This window comes from Falco naumanni, chromosome 11, assembly GCF_017639655.2.
Source record: "Falco naumanni isolate bFalNau1 chromosome 11, bFalNau1.pat, whole genome shotgun sequence".
NCBI classification, from domain to species: domain Eukaryota; kingdom Metazoa; phylum Chordata; class Aves; order Falconiformes; family Falconidae; genus Falco; species Falco naumanni.
In genome coordinates, this window is record NC_054064.1 from 2244599 (window position 1) to 2261875 (window position 17277).

The 17277-nt window shown below is 37.2% G+C and overlaps 1 protein-coding gene across 2 annotated transcripts in view; it reads left to right on the forward strand.

Annotated features, from left to right (window-relative positions):
• BRINP3 (BMP/retinoic acid inducible neural specific 3) overlaps positions 1–17277 on the forward strand; it is a 207247-nt gene that overhangs the window by 131147 nt on the left and 58823 nt on the right. For both annotated transcript variants that reach the window (XM_040611115.1, XM_040611116.1), the window contains 2 exons: positions 12074–12179; positions 15558–15794. In XM_040611115.1, the coding sequence (XP_040467049.1) occupies positions 12074–12179; positions 15558–15794 (343 nt within the window). The remainder of the gene's footprint in view (positions 1–12073; positions 12180–15557; positions 15795–17277) is intronic.

Consider the following 17277-nt stretch of genomic DNA (forward strand, 5'->3'; position numbering starts at 1 on the left):
GATAACTATTCTACCCTTTAAAAAAAACCCAACAACACAAAAGAACAACAAAAAAAGGATAGACCATATGACATGATAGATCATAACAAATATAAGGACTTTGTTACATCAGTTATGTAATTTAGTAAAGAGAGAAGCATAAAAACAACCCCAAGAAAATAAAGACTGCCAAACCATAAGCAGGTTATAAATATACATGTGTAAACAAGAGACCTTAACAGCACTCACACAACACTTGCCATCACAGTTGTCAAAAACCTATAAACAATTCAGACTGTAGTTTCTTAAATGTTTCATGTTCTTTTTTTTTTTTTTTTTTTTCCCCTTAAAAAGTGAAACTAAAGCAAATAAGCCCAGAAAACAGAAGGGTTTTAATATTGAGAGATCCACAGTGAACATATTGAACAATGCAGTCGGAGCAGAGCATTCCAGCACTAAGTTGGAGGCACTCAGATTTGTATGGATCTTCATTTGGTCTGTGTTCTGGCTGTGGAGTGGCTTGTGCATGGGTTGAGACACTTCAGCACTTGCCATCTCCTCCACTCTCTAATTGACAGCTACTGCCTGCCAGCAGGTCAGAAAATGTCAAGCAAGGACTATAAAATTCACAGAACATTTCCCTACCTCTGAACCCTAAGAAATATGAGGTAGCATGTATCAACAACATATATGAACACAAAGGTCAGATTTGGAGGAATATCTCAGGGTAATAGAGACTCAGAGTCAAGAAGAAATAAGCTCAGAGAATAATAAAAGGCTGTTGCAAGGTTTCAGTGTTCATATTATGTTTCCTATGGAATGTAGAATTTATACCCATAATAATTTTCATATGTTTTGCTGTTGTAGATTATGATTCAAACTGAAGTCATACTCTTCAATCTATTAATGTAATGGTGTCCCCCCCCCAAAAAAAAAAAAAAAAAAAAATTCTTTAATGTGAGAATCCTTTAAAGGTAACTGAGAGGTACATCACTGCTGTCTTCTGCAGCTCACAATTATTTCTACCTGTAGGGCTTCTCACAGTATTTCAGCAGGATTTACATTTCTGACAGCAGAACTATGATGTAATCTCTAAGACAATAATGCTTGTAATGCCTATATATGCTGTTGCAGAAGCTGGGTTTAAGAAAAGTTTTGTTATTTATCCAGGAGACTTCCTATAGCATTGAGTGATTATTGTAGTGTTTTCAGATCTTTAATGTCTGAAAGGTTGGTAGTTTCAGCTCTGTTCTACAGAGTTTATTGCTGAATCAAGTGTACAAAATAAAAAGTGTTTCTAATTTTGCATGGTGAGATTCTGACCTTATATATATACATTTCTTCACATATATATTGCTGTCATTAAGATCCGGATTTTCTGCATTCAACCCCAACCATCATCTTGCTAATTTATCAAACTATTTTTTTGCTCTTTCTCTCTCTAGATTACACAAATTAACCCATTAATTCCCAGGGAATAGTTAATATGTTTCATGGTCTTTGGGTAGTTTTCCTTTTATTTTTGTTAAAAGTAATATAAAAATAATTAAAAGGAGGGAGAAATCATAAAGTAACTATAGTGTCACAGTTATACTGGTTCATAATGTTCCAACATTTATAATAATTCCACTAAATAGAGGATATTGGTATACAGTTTCCTACCTAGTGTATAGATTTACAAGGAAATATAATTGTATCTTCTCCAGGAGTACCTAGAGGCTTGAAAATGAAAAACCATTCCATGTTTTTCCTTCAACTTTTCATTAAGTCCTTAATGTGTAAAAATAAGTAATGATAAAATGTTGCAGATAACAGAGAAAGTCAGTTGAAGAGGACCGTTACAATATTTTTTCTGTCATATTTTAGTCTGTTTAAGTAGACTTTATTCTTACTCAGATTCTCTGAAATATGACATTGACAGCAATACTGAGCCACGCGTATCATTGTAAGAAATAAATGCCCTATATTCCCTCAAGCATAGCAATTGATATACTTGGTTAAAGTATAATGTTAAAACATGTGGGTCTGCTTTTTTTCTTCTTCTTTTTTTTTTTCTTTTTCTTTTTTTTTTTTTAGGATACGCAAGAGAACTGAAGCATTATGATTTGAATCTATGTTTGAAAATTTTCATTTGGTCATAAACCCCAATATATTAAAAATAAACCTGTAGAAAGGAGTTGGTATATTGCACAAAGAGGAGGGTAAAGTATCATACTGTTTTTTCTTGATGTAAAGGACAAAGGCATTTCACTTCTTAAACTCCACAGCATCAGGAGATTACAATGCTAAAAAAAAAAGCAATAAGGAAAGTTACTTAACATAATTGAATCGAGTTTATCAACTTTGATGTTAGTTTACACTGGGCAGGATCTGTCCTTACTTGATGAAAATACAAGAAGCTGGCAAGTCGATAGTGTATGATATAAAGAGTTACATACTACTATCACAGGACAATAGCTTAGAAAGAGTTACGCACTACATACAAGATAAACATTCCAATAACACTCACTTTTTGTGTGTTCATTAAAACTTTAAGGGATATAATGAAAATATAGTTTGGCACCCACACCTTCCCAGTTCTCATTCACTAAAGGCAGTTTCTGCCATCTCCAGACTTTTGAGAATTATATGTTATTTTTGAGAGTAAATATAGACACACTGGAAGTTTCTACATTTAAGAGTGGGCACGACCAAAACCATCTCAGACCTTATGCTACATGGGTCTCCACCTGACTTGTGCATATTTGACAGGACTTAGGTGTAAAAGGAATGATTTTTTTTTGCAAGTATTTTGAAAGACCAAATCTGAAATATCAGACTGTATACAGAACACAACTACCAACGCTCATTTCCAATAAATTTTCACTGAAATGAGAAACCTGGGTTCAGACCTCTTTTCCTATCTGTAACAGACAGGCAACAGAACTGTCTGGAACACAGTTGGTTTCAGAGGGAATAAAAAGGGGAATTTATTCTATTTTGGTAAAAGCATTGGGAGTTTATGTTTTATTTTTAACCAAACATTTTTATTTCATATGGTTATTTACTTGCAGATTTGTTTTTTTCCTCCAGCATTGCCTTTCACAGTGATTTTCGGTTTTATCTAGAATAGTGCTCATTATCACAGCTGCAAGTTTTCTGTAAAAACTGTTGCCTGAAAAGTTATTTTTCTCTACGTGCATATAGTTAATTACTAAAATAATTTGTTGGTTCATAGTAGAGAGTTCTAGGTAGAACTGTGTGATTATTTATATCTTAATCAAATATACTCTCAGGTTTGGTGTATTTACCCTCACCTCGGGCTTGCAGGAAGCTGACCTAACGCAGCAAACTCACATCCCAAATAACCTGGCTCCTTTCCCAGCCCAGCCTGCAAACACTGATGCTTCTGCATTCCAGACTAGCAGCTGGAATAGAAATAGGGAGACTTGGGAGATTTTTTGCGATGAGTATTTTCCATATGAAGACTAAGCATGGTAAATGAGGACCAACTTTATTCCTTCCTGACCGCTGCAGTTTAAACTGTTGCAGACAAGCCCTGCAATATTTCTTTAACTTTCAGCTCTACAGTGAATTCAGAAGAAGTTTGGATGACAGTGAGCCAAAATATGACTAAGATTTCCTACATCCTGCAAGAATCTCAGAAGTCAAGCTCTCAGAGCTGCTTGTATAATATAAAAAGCTGTGGCTCGTTTGTCAAAGCAAGCACCTAAAACTCATGAGTCTTGCAGTGAGTTCCTGGGCTCTTACATTAGCTTTGATTATGAGCATTGCTCCTTTAACTCACTTAAATGGTTAGAAAACATCAGCATCTGTGTGCTTCAGAACAGATTCAACAGTAAGTCCTTTGTGGTTTGCTACTCTTTAGCTAGTTTGGTGTTGGTCCTTGACTGGAGTTTCAAGTGCAATTGCAAATAAATAGTTGAAGATGCTTTTTGCTATGCAATAATAAACAAGCAACATGCACTTTTAGTTCAAAAGGTAAGTACCAGAGATTTTCTTAATCCTAAATCTATTATAATATATACAGTGAACACGTTTGCCAATCTTATTATCCCACTTTGAGTGCGAGTCATATAATCTGTAGCCTTGCACTATGCATGATACACATATTTACTGCAGCAATATCTGGAATCAGATTCCAGTCTCAGGTGTTCTTTCCATGTCTTTTCATAAATTTGTGAGATTTAAAAATGAAGACTGGCTTTCGCTACGGATTAAACTACACAATATTAATGGAACAGCACAATCAATCAAAGTTACAGAGCAATACACCTGAACTAGTCACCCAGCACTGAGGAAGCATCCATATGAAACGAAGTTCAGAGCTTCAGTATAAAGTTGCTTTTTTTTTCTAAAACAAGTTTAGTCAAGCTTTTCCCTTTAGTTTGAACATCTGATAGGGTTTAATAATTAAGTTAGAGATCAGAGATAATTGTTTATTCTGCAGGTAGGCCTCCAAATATGCAGGAAAACATGTGAAAACCAGTAGCATAAAAGTAAGAGTTTTGCAACACCATAAATTGAGAGTTGGCAGTACCAATGAGACAGAAAGGGCAAATGGGTTACAATCGATTTACCAGAGGGAATAAATAGGTGGCAAGTAATGAGGATACAACCTAAAAATGCATCCCTAGAAACATATACGTGACCCAGGCAGAGAGCAAGCCAGCAGACATACACATTGTGGACAGTAATGTGATTCCTTTTGAGAGGTTAGAATGACAGTCCCATAAGGGGTAGTTTGACTGGAGCGTGGTAAAATAAAACGGACATTCAACATGTCGTGCTGCAGATGTCACAGTGACTGAGGTGCAGAGTGTTAGGAGCTGTAGTGGTACGGACAGCGAAAATAAATCAGGAGTCTACATGCACTCTAGGGGAAGAAATATAAGATCTGGGAATAGCTGAAATTAGTAAATTTTTAGAGATATTACTGAAAAGATATTGCAACTAAGTGTTAGAATTGCACAGGAATAAATAATCATAGGTAGGATCTCCATGGAAAATCTGGTTCTTAATTACCTGCCCTTATCACTTTGATTTTGAGCTTAAAGACTTTAAAATCTTTTAATGTTGTTTTTAGGTCCTAATGTTAACCTGTAACACTTATTTTTTCTTTAGCACAAATTATTCTTACTTTTCCTCTTAAAATCATAATTTTTAAAACTGACCATGATAAAGATAAACTGTTTCAGATTATCCAAAGATAATTTTTATATTCACCTAGGCTTTCTTCTTCACGTCCCTTCACAAAGAAAAAGAACATATAAACTTTTAATTCTGATTTAGGAAGGACTTTTTTTTTTTTTTTTTTTTTTTATTCATACTTCCATAACTTCAGAAAATTCTTTCCCATTCGGCTGTGTTATTATTATGACTAATAATATCTATGAGTCTTATAAATAGCCAAATCATGCTGTCCTCTTGAAACTAATGGGGACACAGTGAAAAGTCCCCGTAGCCTCAGCATTGCATGTTGGAACCGAGCCACGAGGATATAAATCCTGTTCCTAATACTCTTGGGAAGTCCTTGCATGGGATTGTGCAGCTGGGGTAAATGTAGGTAGATGGTCTCCCTTTATGGTATGTGCCCCAAGATTTCTTCAGAGCTTTTTGTCCTTTATGTAGTAATGGAATTATATTTGGAAAAAGACAGAAGGTTACAAATTGGGCTTTACTTCAGTAGGCTTCTTTGCTTTTGTTTTCTGCAGATACCTTGAGATCTTTATGAACATGAAATATTATTTTAATTTTTATCTGTGCTGTCCTCTTTGTTTCTAATTTTATCTTTTAAATAAAATATATAGATTTCATTTATTGTTTGTTGCTCAGCTGTCTCTTCAGGCAATAAAAGTTGTGAGAAATTAATATTAGTATTCATTAAATAAGATGTGGGCAAGCAGAAATATCTAAATGCAAAGGGAACAAAATACTCAGCTTTTATTACATTTTTGCTAAGTCTATTACTTCTCCATAAGAGAACTTCACTCTAATTTACTCTTCAAGATTAATTAAAAGAGATAACTTGTTCTTTCTGCAAAAATGCCTGTCCCTATTCTCGGTATGAGGCTAATGCACCCTTGGTTTCTGAAAGTGCAGGAAATAAAGTCTCTAGTACTGCTGCCCTGACTGCTTCTCCAGTGGCTTCATTTCCTGCAGCCTTCCCTGCTGCTTTACGGAGGGCTGCACGGGAACATGGCATCTGACATGCAGCAGGTTTAAAATGTCCTTGAAAAGGGAAAATTGTGGCTCCGACGCCAGAACTGTCAATGCTGCCAGTGATTTCAGCTGAGGTAAATCTTCACTTTTAATTTCCATAGCCTCGGGTGTATTACATGATCTGCAGAGTCGGCATTACAGAACAGCATAAGGAGTAAATGTTTTCTCCTCCCTACTTGACCCCTATCTCAAGTACCCTTAGAAGTCAGCTCAGCCCATGCGTGTTTCCTGCTAGTGCAGAGCTGAGGCATTCTTGACAGTCTTGGTTTCTTGTCTAGTTTTTCTGTGGCACAGCGTAGATTCAAAGATTTTTCCCAATGTTCTTGTGGATTCTCCTGGAATTTCCAGGTAATAAATTGCTCTCTGAGATAGTGGGAAATAGACCTGAACAGACAGGTGATTGCTCCCTATCAGATTAACCTAAACAGCCTTAAAAAGTCATATTTTTAATGAATGTAACATCAGACCAGAATTCAAGTAGTCTGAGTAATTTTCCAATTCCTAGAATATTTTGATTTCCAAGTTATTTAATGTTATATGTGGAGATAATACATTTCAATTTCATTGTTGTGATGTAGTAGTCTAGTTCACAGTAAATTCCTGAGTGTAGAAAAAAAGGAGAAGGGATGGAGGGATTACACTGATCTCTTGGGAAGCTTTATTACTGTATTCAGTGACATTGAGTCTTCTCCTGGCCCAAAAACTTGAAAGAAGCCGTTTTTCCACTTTTAATGAAGTTAATGGAAAATTTGCCATTTGTTTCATTTGCAGAAAGATAAGTTTACTGTTCCTGTTCCATCTTACAACAGCAGATGACAGAAAATTATGATGGGAGCAATTCCAGGTCTTCTGAGTTAGTGAGATCTTCAAATTAAAAAGTCAGTCCTATGCTAACAATACTGCTGCTAGGAAAATGTGTTGAAAATGTTACATGCCTATGAGATATTGTTTTAGAATGCTGGTGGTGATATATATATATAAAACCTGAAAATACTACTCCAACCCCTGGCACTGTGGTGCTGTCGGTCTGTACCTCCTTCAGAAATCTTCATCTAGCTGGTAGCATGATAAATGTCAGTGCTTGGAACATTCAGAAGATTTGATTTATTTTAATTACACACTGATTAGTGGGAGTCTTTTAATATGCTCAATGACACAAGTAGGGCAGCAGAGCAGCAACTATTGTGTGGTAAGGGGAAGTGCTGAAGAAAGGTGCTTTTGTGAAAAACTGTCGAGCCTGGGGAAAAAAAAAAAGAAAGTTGGCAGGAGATTCACTTCTAAATAGAAAGTACATCTAGTTCTTATTTGTTTGATCAGGTTTTCTTTAGGTGAAATGAGCATTGACTGCAGAATGTGCAGGGATGACAATGTGTGGGAACATGGGCTGAAAGACAAGTCCTGAAGGTGAGGCTGATAGGAGAGTCATACAGGAGAATCCTAAAGACCTCATATTTCTCCCTGCTCCATTCTTTTGCCCTTTCTTCTGTCTGCACCAATTGTTCAGAAGAGACCTTCTCCCATGAGTAGTCATCTATATATGATGAGTTTGCTCTAAATCATTATTTTAATGTTTAAAATATTGAAGAGGTTTATACAAATATGAATGCAGCTGCCTCTTTTGAAGTGATGAGCATTGTTTCATTCTCCTTTGTGTTGGCTTAGTTAGCTTCCTTAGAAGCCAAATACATTTTTAAAGAGTCTTGCTGAAGAAGATAGACCTTTATGCAATGCAGCACACCACCTCTGCATGGGCATGTAATTAGGAATATCAGCTATGTGCATTTAAAAGGACACACCAGGAACAAAATCTCTGCAGAAATATATTTCCCTTTTATTAGGAAAGCCTTCTATAGGCTTAATTATCATGGACAAAAAAAGCATGCTGTTTCCCAGGGAAATACTACCCACTGATATCACAGGAATTCAGTCCTGCTTAAGTGCTAGGAGGTATGTTCTCAGTGCACTTATAATCGGGTCGTTATCACCATGGTTATAAGATTTAACTGACTCAAAACTGTAGGCATTTGTCTCATTAATGCCAAATGTTATAGTTTATTTCTGGGAACCGAAAATCCTGCTGCCCAGGGAAACCTGTTCTGTGATAATCTTTGAAAACAAGGCACTTGAGAATAGCCTGCCTGGTTCATGTCAGATGGTTTCACACATATTTTGTTACTGGTTCTTAGGGGGTTTTGGTTATTAAATAACTTTGTTCTGTGGCATTTTGCTTTGTGAGTTACTGTTCTTTACGGATTGCAGGTCTAGCTCTTCCAAAAAAAGCGTGTGGTTACGAAGCTGTTTGCTCATACACAATCGCTTCCCAACTAGGGCAGCATCTTAGCACACTCTGCATTTACATTTTACCTCTCCCTCTCCTCTTTTGGGTTTATCTTTTATTGTACACTGTGAGACAAAATACTTCTCAGCTGTGATCTTGCAACTAAGCATAGTCACACTTCCCTGCTTGGAAGAGAATTAAAGAAGTGCCATTGCCCTTCCAATTCCATTTCTACTGTTCCTGAAACAAAAAATGTAAACTCATCAGTGATTTCGGTAACATGTGAATCAAAAGGGGATTTAACACGTCTGGACATTTTTTGTTTTCTCTCTGTAGTCTGCCTTATTGTCAAAATGAGTTACCCCAAAATGAAAAGCTTGAATTTGATTAGAAAATTTGACAGAAATTTGAGGCTTTCCTTTATCAACTACTCAAATTTTTCTTTTTATTCACAGTCTTTATTGAGTAGAATTTGTACAGAGTATAAAAAAGCATATATAACTACATTGTTTTGATCTCTGGCTAGAAGTGTCATCCACGGGAAGTTGGAGTTTGGATGATTTTTATCTGCTTTAGTATTTCTTTGTTGTATATTAAGACTATAGACTTTGGTTTTCTTCTTGCAATGTTTTTTCTATGCCAAAGAAGAGTACTAGAGCAAAGGACATGACAAAGGAAGGCAAGAGTACTTGAGAAATAAAAGAATTAATAATACAAATATATAGATTTGGGTGAAAATATAATGTTTGGAAAAAGACCTTATTTATTGCTCTATTTATAAAGTATTATTTATTATTGCTACTATTAGAACAATATTTTATTGCTGACCTATAACAATCATGAATGTCTGTAAGTCATCTCAAAATCTAACCGTGCTCAGTTTTTTTCATATATATATATATATATAGTCTTCTGTTGAATAGGTGGATTTATGTAGCCAGCTTCTAAAAGTCAAAAAGCCATTTAATTATGATTTTTCCACATTGTGCTTCTTGGCCCATCTAAATACACCAAGTGCTATTACCCCCATAATCAAAACAGTGGTAGTCTCTACCTATGTTTTACTTAATCCAAATGAAGAATGAAGATGCATGAAAAGGGACAAAATAATAATTAAGATACTTACTAATCTTCCCCATTTTCTGATTTCAGGAGATCCAAAAATAATAAGAATGGATAGGAATTATAAAATTTGCTTTATAGTTTATGCATTTCTTACAACTTTATGAAGCTGCTTTGCCTTATAGACAAGTGGTTGAAAATAATAATAATAATATACAAAACAAAACAACACTAAAATAAATGGATCTTTAAATAAAGAATTGCATAGATAAATGCTGGGAATAATCTTTCAGAACTAGGAGTTGAGTTTTAACTCAACAACATTCACCTCTTATTGTCTTCTTGCTATTTATCTTATTTCATGTAGGTGACTGTCTTATTGAAAAAACAGGTTAGGATTCTGTATATTGGCTGGGCGTACTACACAAAAATGAGATTTTAGAATGGAATTTTAGAGCACTTGTTAGGAGAGGGAGAGGACAGAAGGATCACAGCTAAATCAAAATTGTCTTTCCAGCCATGTCCAAGCCAGATCTGATGCCCATGTAAGAATCTTTGTGCTGATTCAGGATGATTAAGCAAAAAAACACAGTAAATCTGGCCTTGGCATAAATATTAAAGACTGCCAAATATGTGCAGGGAGGAAACATCCTGACTGTCTCGTTTCCTTGCACAGCTGGCACTCTGCTAACAGGTTTGGCTAGAGCCAGCTCAGCGTGTCCTCTCCACTGGTTACTGGCATTGTAAAGGGTCTCCTTCTCCACTACTTCAAAGTGACTGAATGGTGTCAAGAGCTTTGAATAGACCAAGATGTTGTAGGGACTTTGCAAAAGTGCTAGAGATCCTGGAAAACGCGAAATCTCGGTGGTTTCAAGAATAGCATGATCTAGCTGCAGCCACCCACACGTGCTGGTGGTAGCACAGACTGCAAGAGAGCCAGACAATCCTAAGCAACGTGAAAATTCATGGATTATTTTAGCAAACCTTCATATTCTTTTCAAAACAGTTTGTTAAAACAGCAAGCTTCCTTCTGCTCACAAGAACTAATGTTGGTAGACTGCATGTCAATTGGCTGCTCTGTGGAGGTGTGCATTTTGGAAATGAACTCCTTGACTCTATAGTTTGGGCTTATTCTCCAGGAGATCCAGAGCTGAATATAATACCCGAAGTAACAGAAAATAAAAGTGTTTGTATTCAAAACTGAGGCAGATCACCAGATAAGGGTAGATCTGGCCACAGCCTCTGAGACGGTAAAAGGAAGAGAGCTCAGAAGCCCCAGGGCAGTGGCTGGGAGCAGCTTGGGAGGGGGTATGATAGAGGAACTGGTTGTACTTTGGCAGTAGACTGGGACAATATCCCATGGCCAGCATTTTCTGCTGTGGCCCGGTTTGTATTACTTTTATTCCACTTTCACTTTCTTCTTTCCACCTGGTCTTGGTATAAAGGAGAAGGAACCACAAACCCATGAATTTTGTACAGTTTAAAACATGTGAGATCATTGCATACTCATCTCTCTTAATGATTTGAGGTTTTTCTTTGGCTCCCTGTACAGGCAAAAAAATAAATAAAAATAGAAGTGCTGAGGCACTGCCTGATCAGCTGTGGAGCTGCTCACCCACCCACTGGCCATCACAGCAACACTTCAAAGTCCGTGTGTTTCATTGCTGAGAAATTACGTTAGACTGGGGGTTACTTGTTTGGTTTTTGTTTGTGTTTTTTGTTGTTTTGTGTGTGTGTGTGTGTGTGGGTAACATTTAAAAACGACATTAGTTTTTATAATTATTTTGTTAACACTTAAAACTTATCTGTAATATTCCATGAAACATATAAATTACTTGTCTTTTATTATTATTTAATGTATTTAGTCATTTGAATAACTGCTCGTTGCCAAGCACGAGTCTCAACTGTTAAGCCAAAGCTCTACTTGTGGTGATTCTGTTTTGATAAATTTAACTGTATTTTGATTCTGTGTTTATGGATTTGGTGATTACAATAGGCAGGATGTCAAGAGTTTTATGTCTGAACTTACCTTAGGCCTGTCCCTGATGAAAAATTATCCCACCACTACCCCCATAAACACCACTACCCCCATAAACAGAGCTCGTAAAAGGTTTTTACTTCTGAATCCTGCTGCGCTACACAGACAAAACCAGGTTTTTTTCCATGATTTCAACAAGGAGTTGTCATGTGTGCAAGTTCCATCACTGAAAATCACGCTCCTTATTTTTATGAACCACGTTTATTGAAGTCATTCCAATTCCCATAGCTATGAAGAAATGAATTGTCTTTAGACTGCTGGGCAGCTGAAGTGTTGGTAAGGATTCTCTGCAATAGAAATAGCACTCCCCAAAGTTTGCGATACTGGTAAAATATTTGCAGTCATACTATTTGTAATTAAATCGAACAATCTCACCTTAATTAAGTCTGAAATGTACCACCACCTGAATTAAAGGGAAACTTTATGAAATGAGCTTCTGAACTCAGTCTGTTTTGAATAACACAGCAGATACTTTTCCATTCCCTTGCCATCAGGTGACAGAAACGCGGACTGGTCCTCTTGGCTGCAGTAACTATGACAACCTAGATTCTGTCAGCTCTGTTCTGGTTCAGAGTCCTGAAAATAAGATTCAGTTGCAAGGTATGTAGGTGCAATTTCATTAATTTGTTTTGGAACAGGATGACATTTATCAAACTATTTGTTTTTCTTTCTTCCACCTCATAAAAGGTCATTTCCCTAATTTTATTTGTGTGTGCAATAAGTACATTCTAGACAAAGCGAAGGAAATGTCAGTAAGTCGTGTTGCCTTTGAAATAGAAACAATTTCTGTACACATCAGAAAATAATTTGGATAATGCCGTTAACATTTTACAGCCCTATTTAGCAACCGCTTGCACACCTCTCCAACAGCCTGAATTCCTATGGATTCCGCCAAGCAGGGAGTGACATTCAGTGTGCTTAGCCTGCTCTGCACACACTGACCAGCAGCTTATCCCTCATGCAGTTGTCCACTGAAATAAGTGGAGTCACCGGATGAGCAGGATGTAGAACTGCAAAGACTCTAAATCATGAAGAATCCAAAGACTCCTCTTGGGACTTTTAAGAAAACATGGAAAGTTAGGCATCTCACTAATTAGAAAAATAATAATTACATATAAAGAAAGAAAAAAAGAGAAAAAGGGAAGAGAAAAGGGAAAGGGAAAGGAAAAGGAAGAAAAGAGGCATCATTTCTAATTTGTTTTCTGTTAATTCCAGTAAATACATTCCCCAGCCTGCACATTAAGCACATGAACATTTTTGAAAAGTCACCCTCTAGGATACTTGGCCATAAGTAATGGCTTTTTTCAGTTACACAAATGTAGCATGAACAACTTATTATTTCTATGAAAACAGACCAAATTCTCTTTAATTGATGGGCTTGTATACCTCTGTGTATACACAACAGGAGAAGGATACAATTCTTAATTTGCAGTTACAGGTAGCTATACAATTATTTCCAGTTTTAAAAATTTAACATATTGGTTCATAAATCAGTTGGACATATAGTGTGAAGTTGCTGACTATTAAGAATGGCTGTCAGGGAAAGATTATCTTCCTGTTTAAAACATCCATGTGCTTTTTTCCCTTTCTTTTCTACCTCCCCAGCACAGGTTAAAAGCCATAAAATCATACAGTGATTTCAGAAACAGTATATATTTTTTAAAAAAAGAAACGGTCATTTCCAGGGGGGTGCAGTTAAACGTTTCCAGAAAAAAATTGCAATTTTTAATGGCCACCAGCATATGCACAACATTTGTCAGTTAAAATCTGGAAAATAGTCTTTGTATCCCTCAGACAGTGGTTTGACACTGCATAAACTATTTCATACTTATCTTGGAAGAAATTATCAAGACTCAAATTTGCTTATCTGGGCTTCCTTTTCCTTTCACAATTTCAAGGCTTTTCATAAGTATATGAGTACTTGAGAAGTTTACTTGGGTAACAACAGGTGAATTTTGGTATAGAGGAAAGCAGACAGACCTGATTGTAGCAATTATGATATAATTTTTGACTTGGAAGGGTTATGAAATTACTATTACAGGCATCATTTTTATGTACCTAAAAATAAAGGATAAAACTCTATGAAATCATGCAACTGCCTGTGTAAAAGAAACCTACGTCACGAATAACCAACCCATATGCTGAGGAATTACTTGGCCCATAAGTTAGCCCCACTGGTTCCAGAGAGACTGTTTTTGCCACGGAAGATAGCAAGAAATAATAAATAAAAAATTACCATGTACCTTGCAGTGGCTTTTTGATTGTTGATTACTATTGTAGCTAGAGTAACTGATAGATAGTAAATTAAAATGCTTGTATATAAAATACTTATTCCCATCCTTGGGATCATGTAAACAGTAGTCAGAATTTTCAGATGAGTAGGTATAAATTTCTGGTCACAAATGGTCTGAGTTTTTGATTCACCTGCTCTGTGGTTCTGATACATCAACGTGATATGCTTTTGCAAGGCTTCTGTGTGCCATTGCAGGGTAAAGTGTGAAAACACTTTGCAAAGGGATTTGTGATATAGCAGGAGGTTTTTTGGAACACTATGGGAGCTAGATGTCGCACCCTTTCTCCATGTTAAACCTTTAGGAGATTTAAGAATTACTTTTATTTCTCAAGGTTTTATATTTTTTTGTATTTTTATATTTGCTGTGGTTTAACCACAGGTTGCAGCTAAGCGCCAGGCAGCTGCCTGCTCACTGCCACCCTCAGAGGGGTGGGGAGGAGAACAGGGAAAAAGAAAAAACTTGCGGGTAGAGATAAAAACAATTTAATAATTGAAATTAAATAAAATTAATACTAATACTAAATGATGACGATGATGATGATGATATTGATGGAGAGAGAACGGTAGAGGAATAAAATCCAAAGGGAAAGGAAAAAAACCCCAAGTGATGTACAATGCAATTGCTCACCACCCGCTGGTGGATGCCCAGCCAGTCACCCAGCAGCCGTCAGCAGCCCTGTCCAGCTCCCCCAGCTCACACCTCAGCATGGCATCCCATGGTGTGGGGCACCCTCTGGCTAGCTCGGGTCAGCTGTCCTGGCTGTGCCCCCTCCCAGCTCCTCGTGCCCCCCCAGCCCCCTCGCTGGCAGGGCCAGAGGAACTGAAAAGTCCTTGACTTGGTATAAACACGACCCGGCAACAACCAAACACGCCGGTGTGTTATCAGCAGGGTTCTCACCCAAATCCCAACACAGCACCAGCCAGCTGCTAGGCAGAAAATTAACTCTGTCCCAGCCAAAACCAGGACACTTATTCAATTGACTGTCTTTTAGCAATGAAATACCAATGTTATAAGAAAAGAAATATCAGCTGAACTTTATTTCTTTAAAATTTCCCCCAACCCAATTTTTCCCATTAATCTTCATTTGTCTCTACAGAATGATGAAGAGATAACTAGAGTTATTTAGACAAACTATATCTTGTCTCACAGGCAACATGGAAAACAAGTCCGATACGGAATGGGACTGTTTACCTTCACACCTCTTTTTCTGATTATACTGTCTCTTTACTCTGTCTTGCAGGGCTGCTTTCCTTTCATCAGCACTCTCAAAATTTGCATTAGCTGCCAGTAGCAAGATTATGATTCAGCTGCATGCTTCCCTACTGCAAAGCTCTTACTGCTGAGGCTGTTCATTCAGCAATTCTTTACAAGGAAAAGTTGATGTAATCCTTTCTTTCTGTTCCTGACAATCCCCCTAGAAAGAAATCACACCAGTAAATGCTCTGAGGAACACAGGTCACTGGTTGGTGGAACAGTTGTTCCATACTGAGGGAAATATGAGGGATATATCTGAAATTAATTCTTAAGGAAGGAAATATATGACAGTGCAAATGCTAGACAGATGAGTAAATTGTCCTAAATCAGCCATACAGTATTTTTGTTTTTTTCACGTGGGTCAGGGAAGATGCTTGGCTCAAGCATTCCGTTACATTTCATAACATAGTGCTTACTCTATCTCCTTCAGGTCTTCAGGTCATCCTGCCTGAGTATCTGCAAGAACATTTTGTCCAGGCAGCTCTGAGCTATATCGCCTGCAATTCAGAGGGGGAGTTCATCTGCAAGGATAATGACTGCTGGTGCCAGTGTGGTCCCAAATTCCCAGAGTGCAACTGTCCCTACATGGACATTCAAGCCATGGAAGAAAATCTGCTCCGCATAAGTGAGACTTGGAACGCATACAACAATGAATTTGAAGAATCTGGTGAGATGTTTTGTAAAATTTTTGTCTGTTTGGCTGTATCTCAGAAAAAGTATTTATACAACAGACTCCATCTGAAATTTCCAGCATGGTTTGTACATCTAGAGCTAAACATTTTTAAGTGTATCCTGGATCTCAGTCTTATTTATTATAACTTTCTGATAGTAAGTGTCCTCACATCGTGATGATCAGCAGTCTGTAATTGCATTAGGATTTAGGCAGCTGTGTTTGAGTAATCTCCTATATTCTAGAATTCATAGAACTGTGTAATTCTGTGATTCTATACAATACCTGCATTACTTTGTGGAGTCCAAGCCTGTGAGAACTTGGTCCCTATTGGAGCAAGAGGTTTACTGGAGCAGACAGAAAGCAGAACAAATGAGGAGCAAAGCCAGGTTGCAGACTTTATATGGGTATTCTGAATTTTTGTTCTGTAATGCAGCTGAAAGAGCTGATTCATTTCACATCCATTTTTCAGTGTTGGGTCCAAGTTTCTGTTGCACCTCCCCCTTATCCTGTCCCTCCAGCAATACCATGAAGCTGGCTTGGAAAGCATAGCCTGCCCTTGATTTACCAAGTAGTTAATAGTTCATTTCATTGTAGTTGGCAGCTTGCTTCTTTGTATGATTTCTGTTTAAACTGGATTTATCCATGTTGTCACTACAACACATTTGTGCCACATGAGTTTTCTTCAAAGCATCAAGCTTTGTTTCATACATCATTTCATCTGTCCTGATCATCAGAACTTCCAGTCCCGTAGAGAATGGGAACCGCAGGTAAAATCAGCTTCTGAACAACTGTTTTCACAACTCACTCACTCAGTAGTATCAGCAACAGCTGTCTAGCCAGATGGTGGGAAAAGTAAGGAGAGCTCAGCAGACCTGGGAAAAATCACCGAGGGGAAAAAAAAAATAAAAAAATGAGGGAGATAAGGAAGAAGCAGAAAAAAAATATAAAACCCCACAATTTTTAGTGAGTTGTGTTGGAGAAAGAGAATGAGTCAGCAGAAGAGAGGGAAGAAGACTGTACAGTGGCCATGGTGAGTTTAGGAGAGAAGAAGTATCAGTACAATGCTTAACTGTGAACAGTGCATTGTATACACTCATTTTTTTGCCATTGTTTTAATGTTAAAGTCTGATTTCTCAGCTCAAGGTTGAGAATTTCAGAAGTCCCTATATCAGTTGTAATTGCCGTCATAACCTTTAGTGAGATCTGATGCCTACATCCGAGTGTTTGGAAGATCTCAGGAGCTTTTCTCAGCCTGGTCTCTTTTTGCGTGAGAACACCAGAACTTACAATATTTCTCCTCGGAGGATCACAGAGTTCTTTAATTACAAAAGCATGAATCCATGTTTTGGTTTTATGTACATTTGTGGCATTTTCTCGATGACTATTGTGGCATCTTTAAGCATTTATGAAGCCATGCTCTCATTTACTACTTTGCAAATTAGAACAAACATACTGACTTTGCAGAAGGGCACAGTTT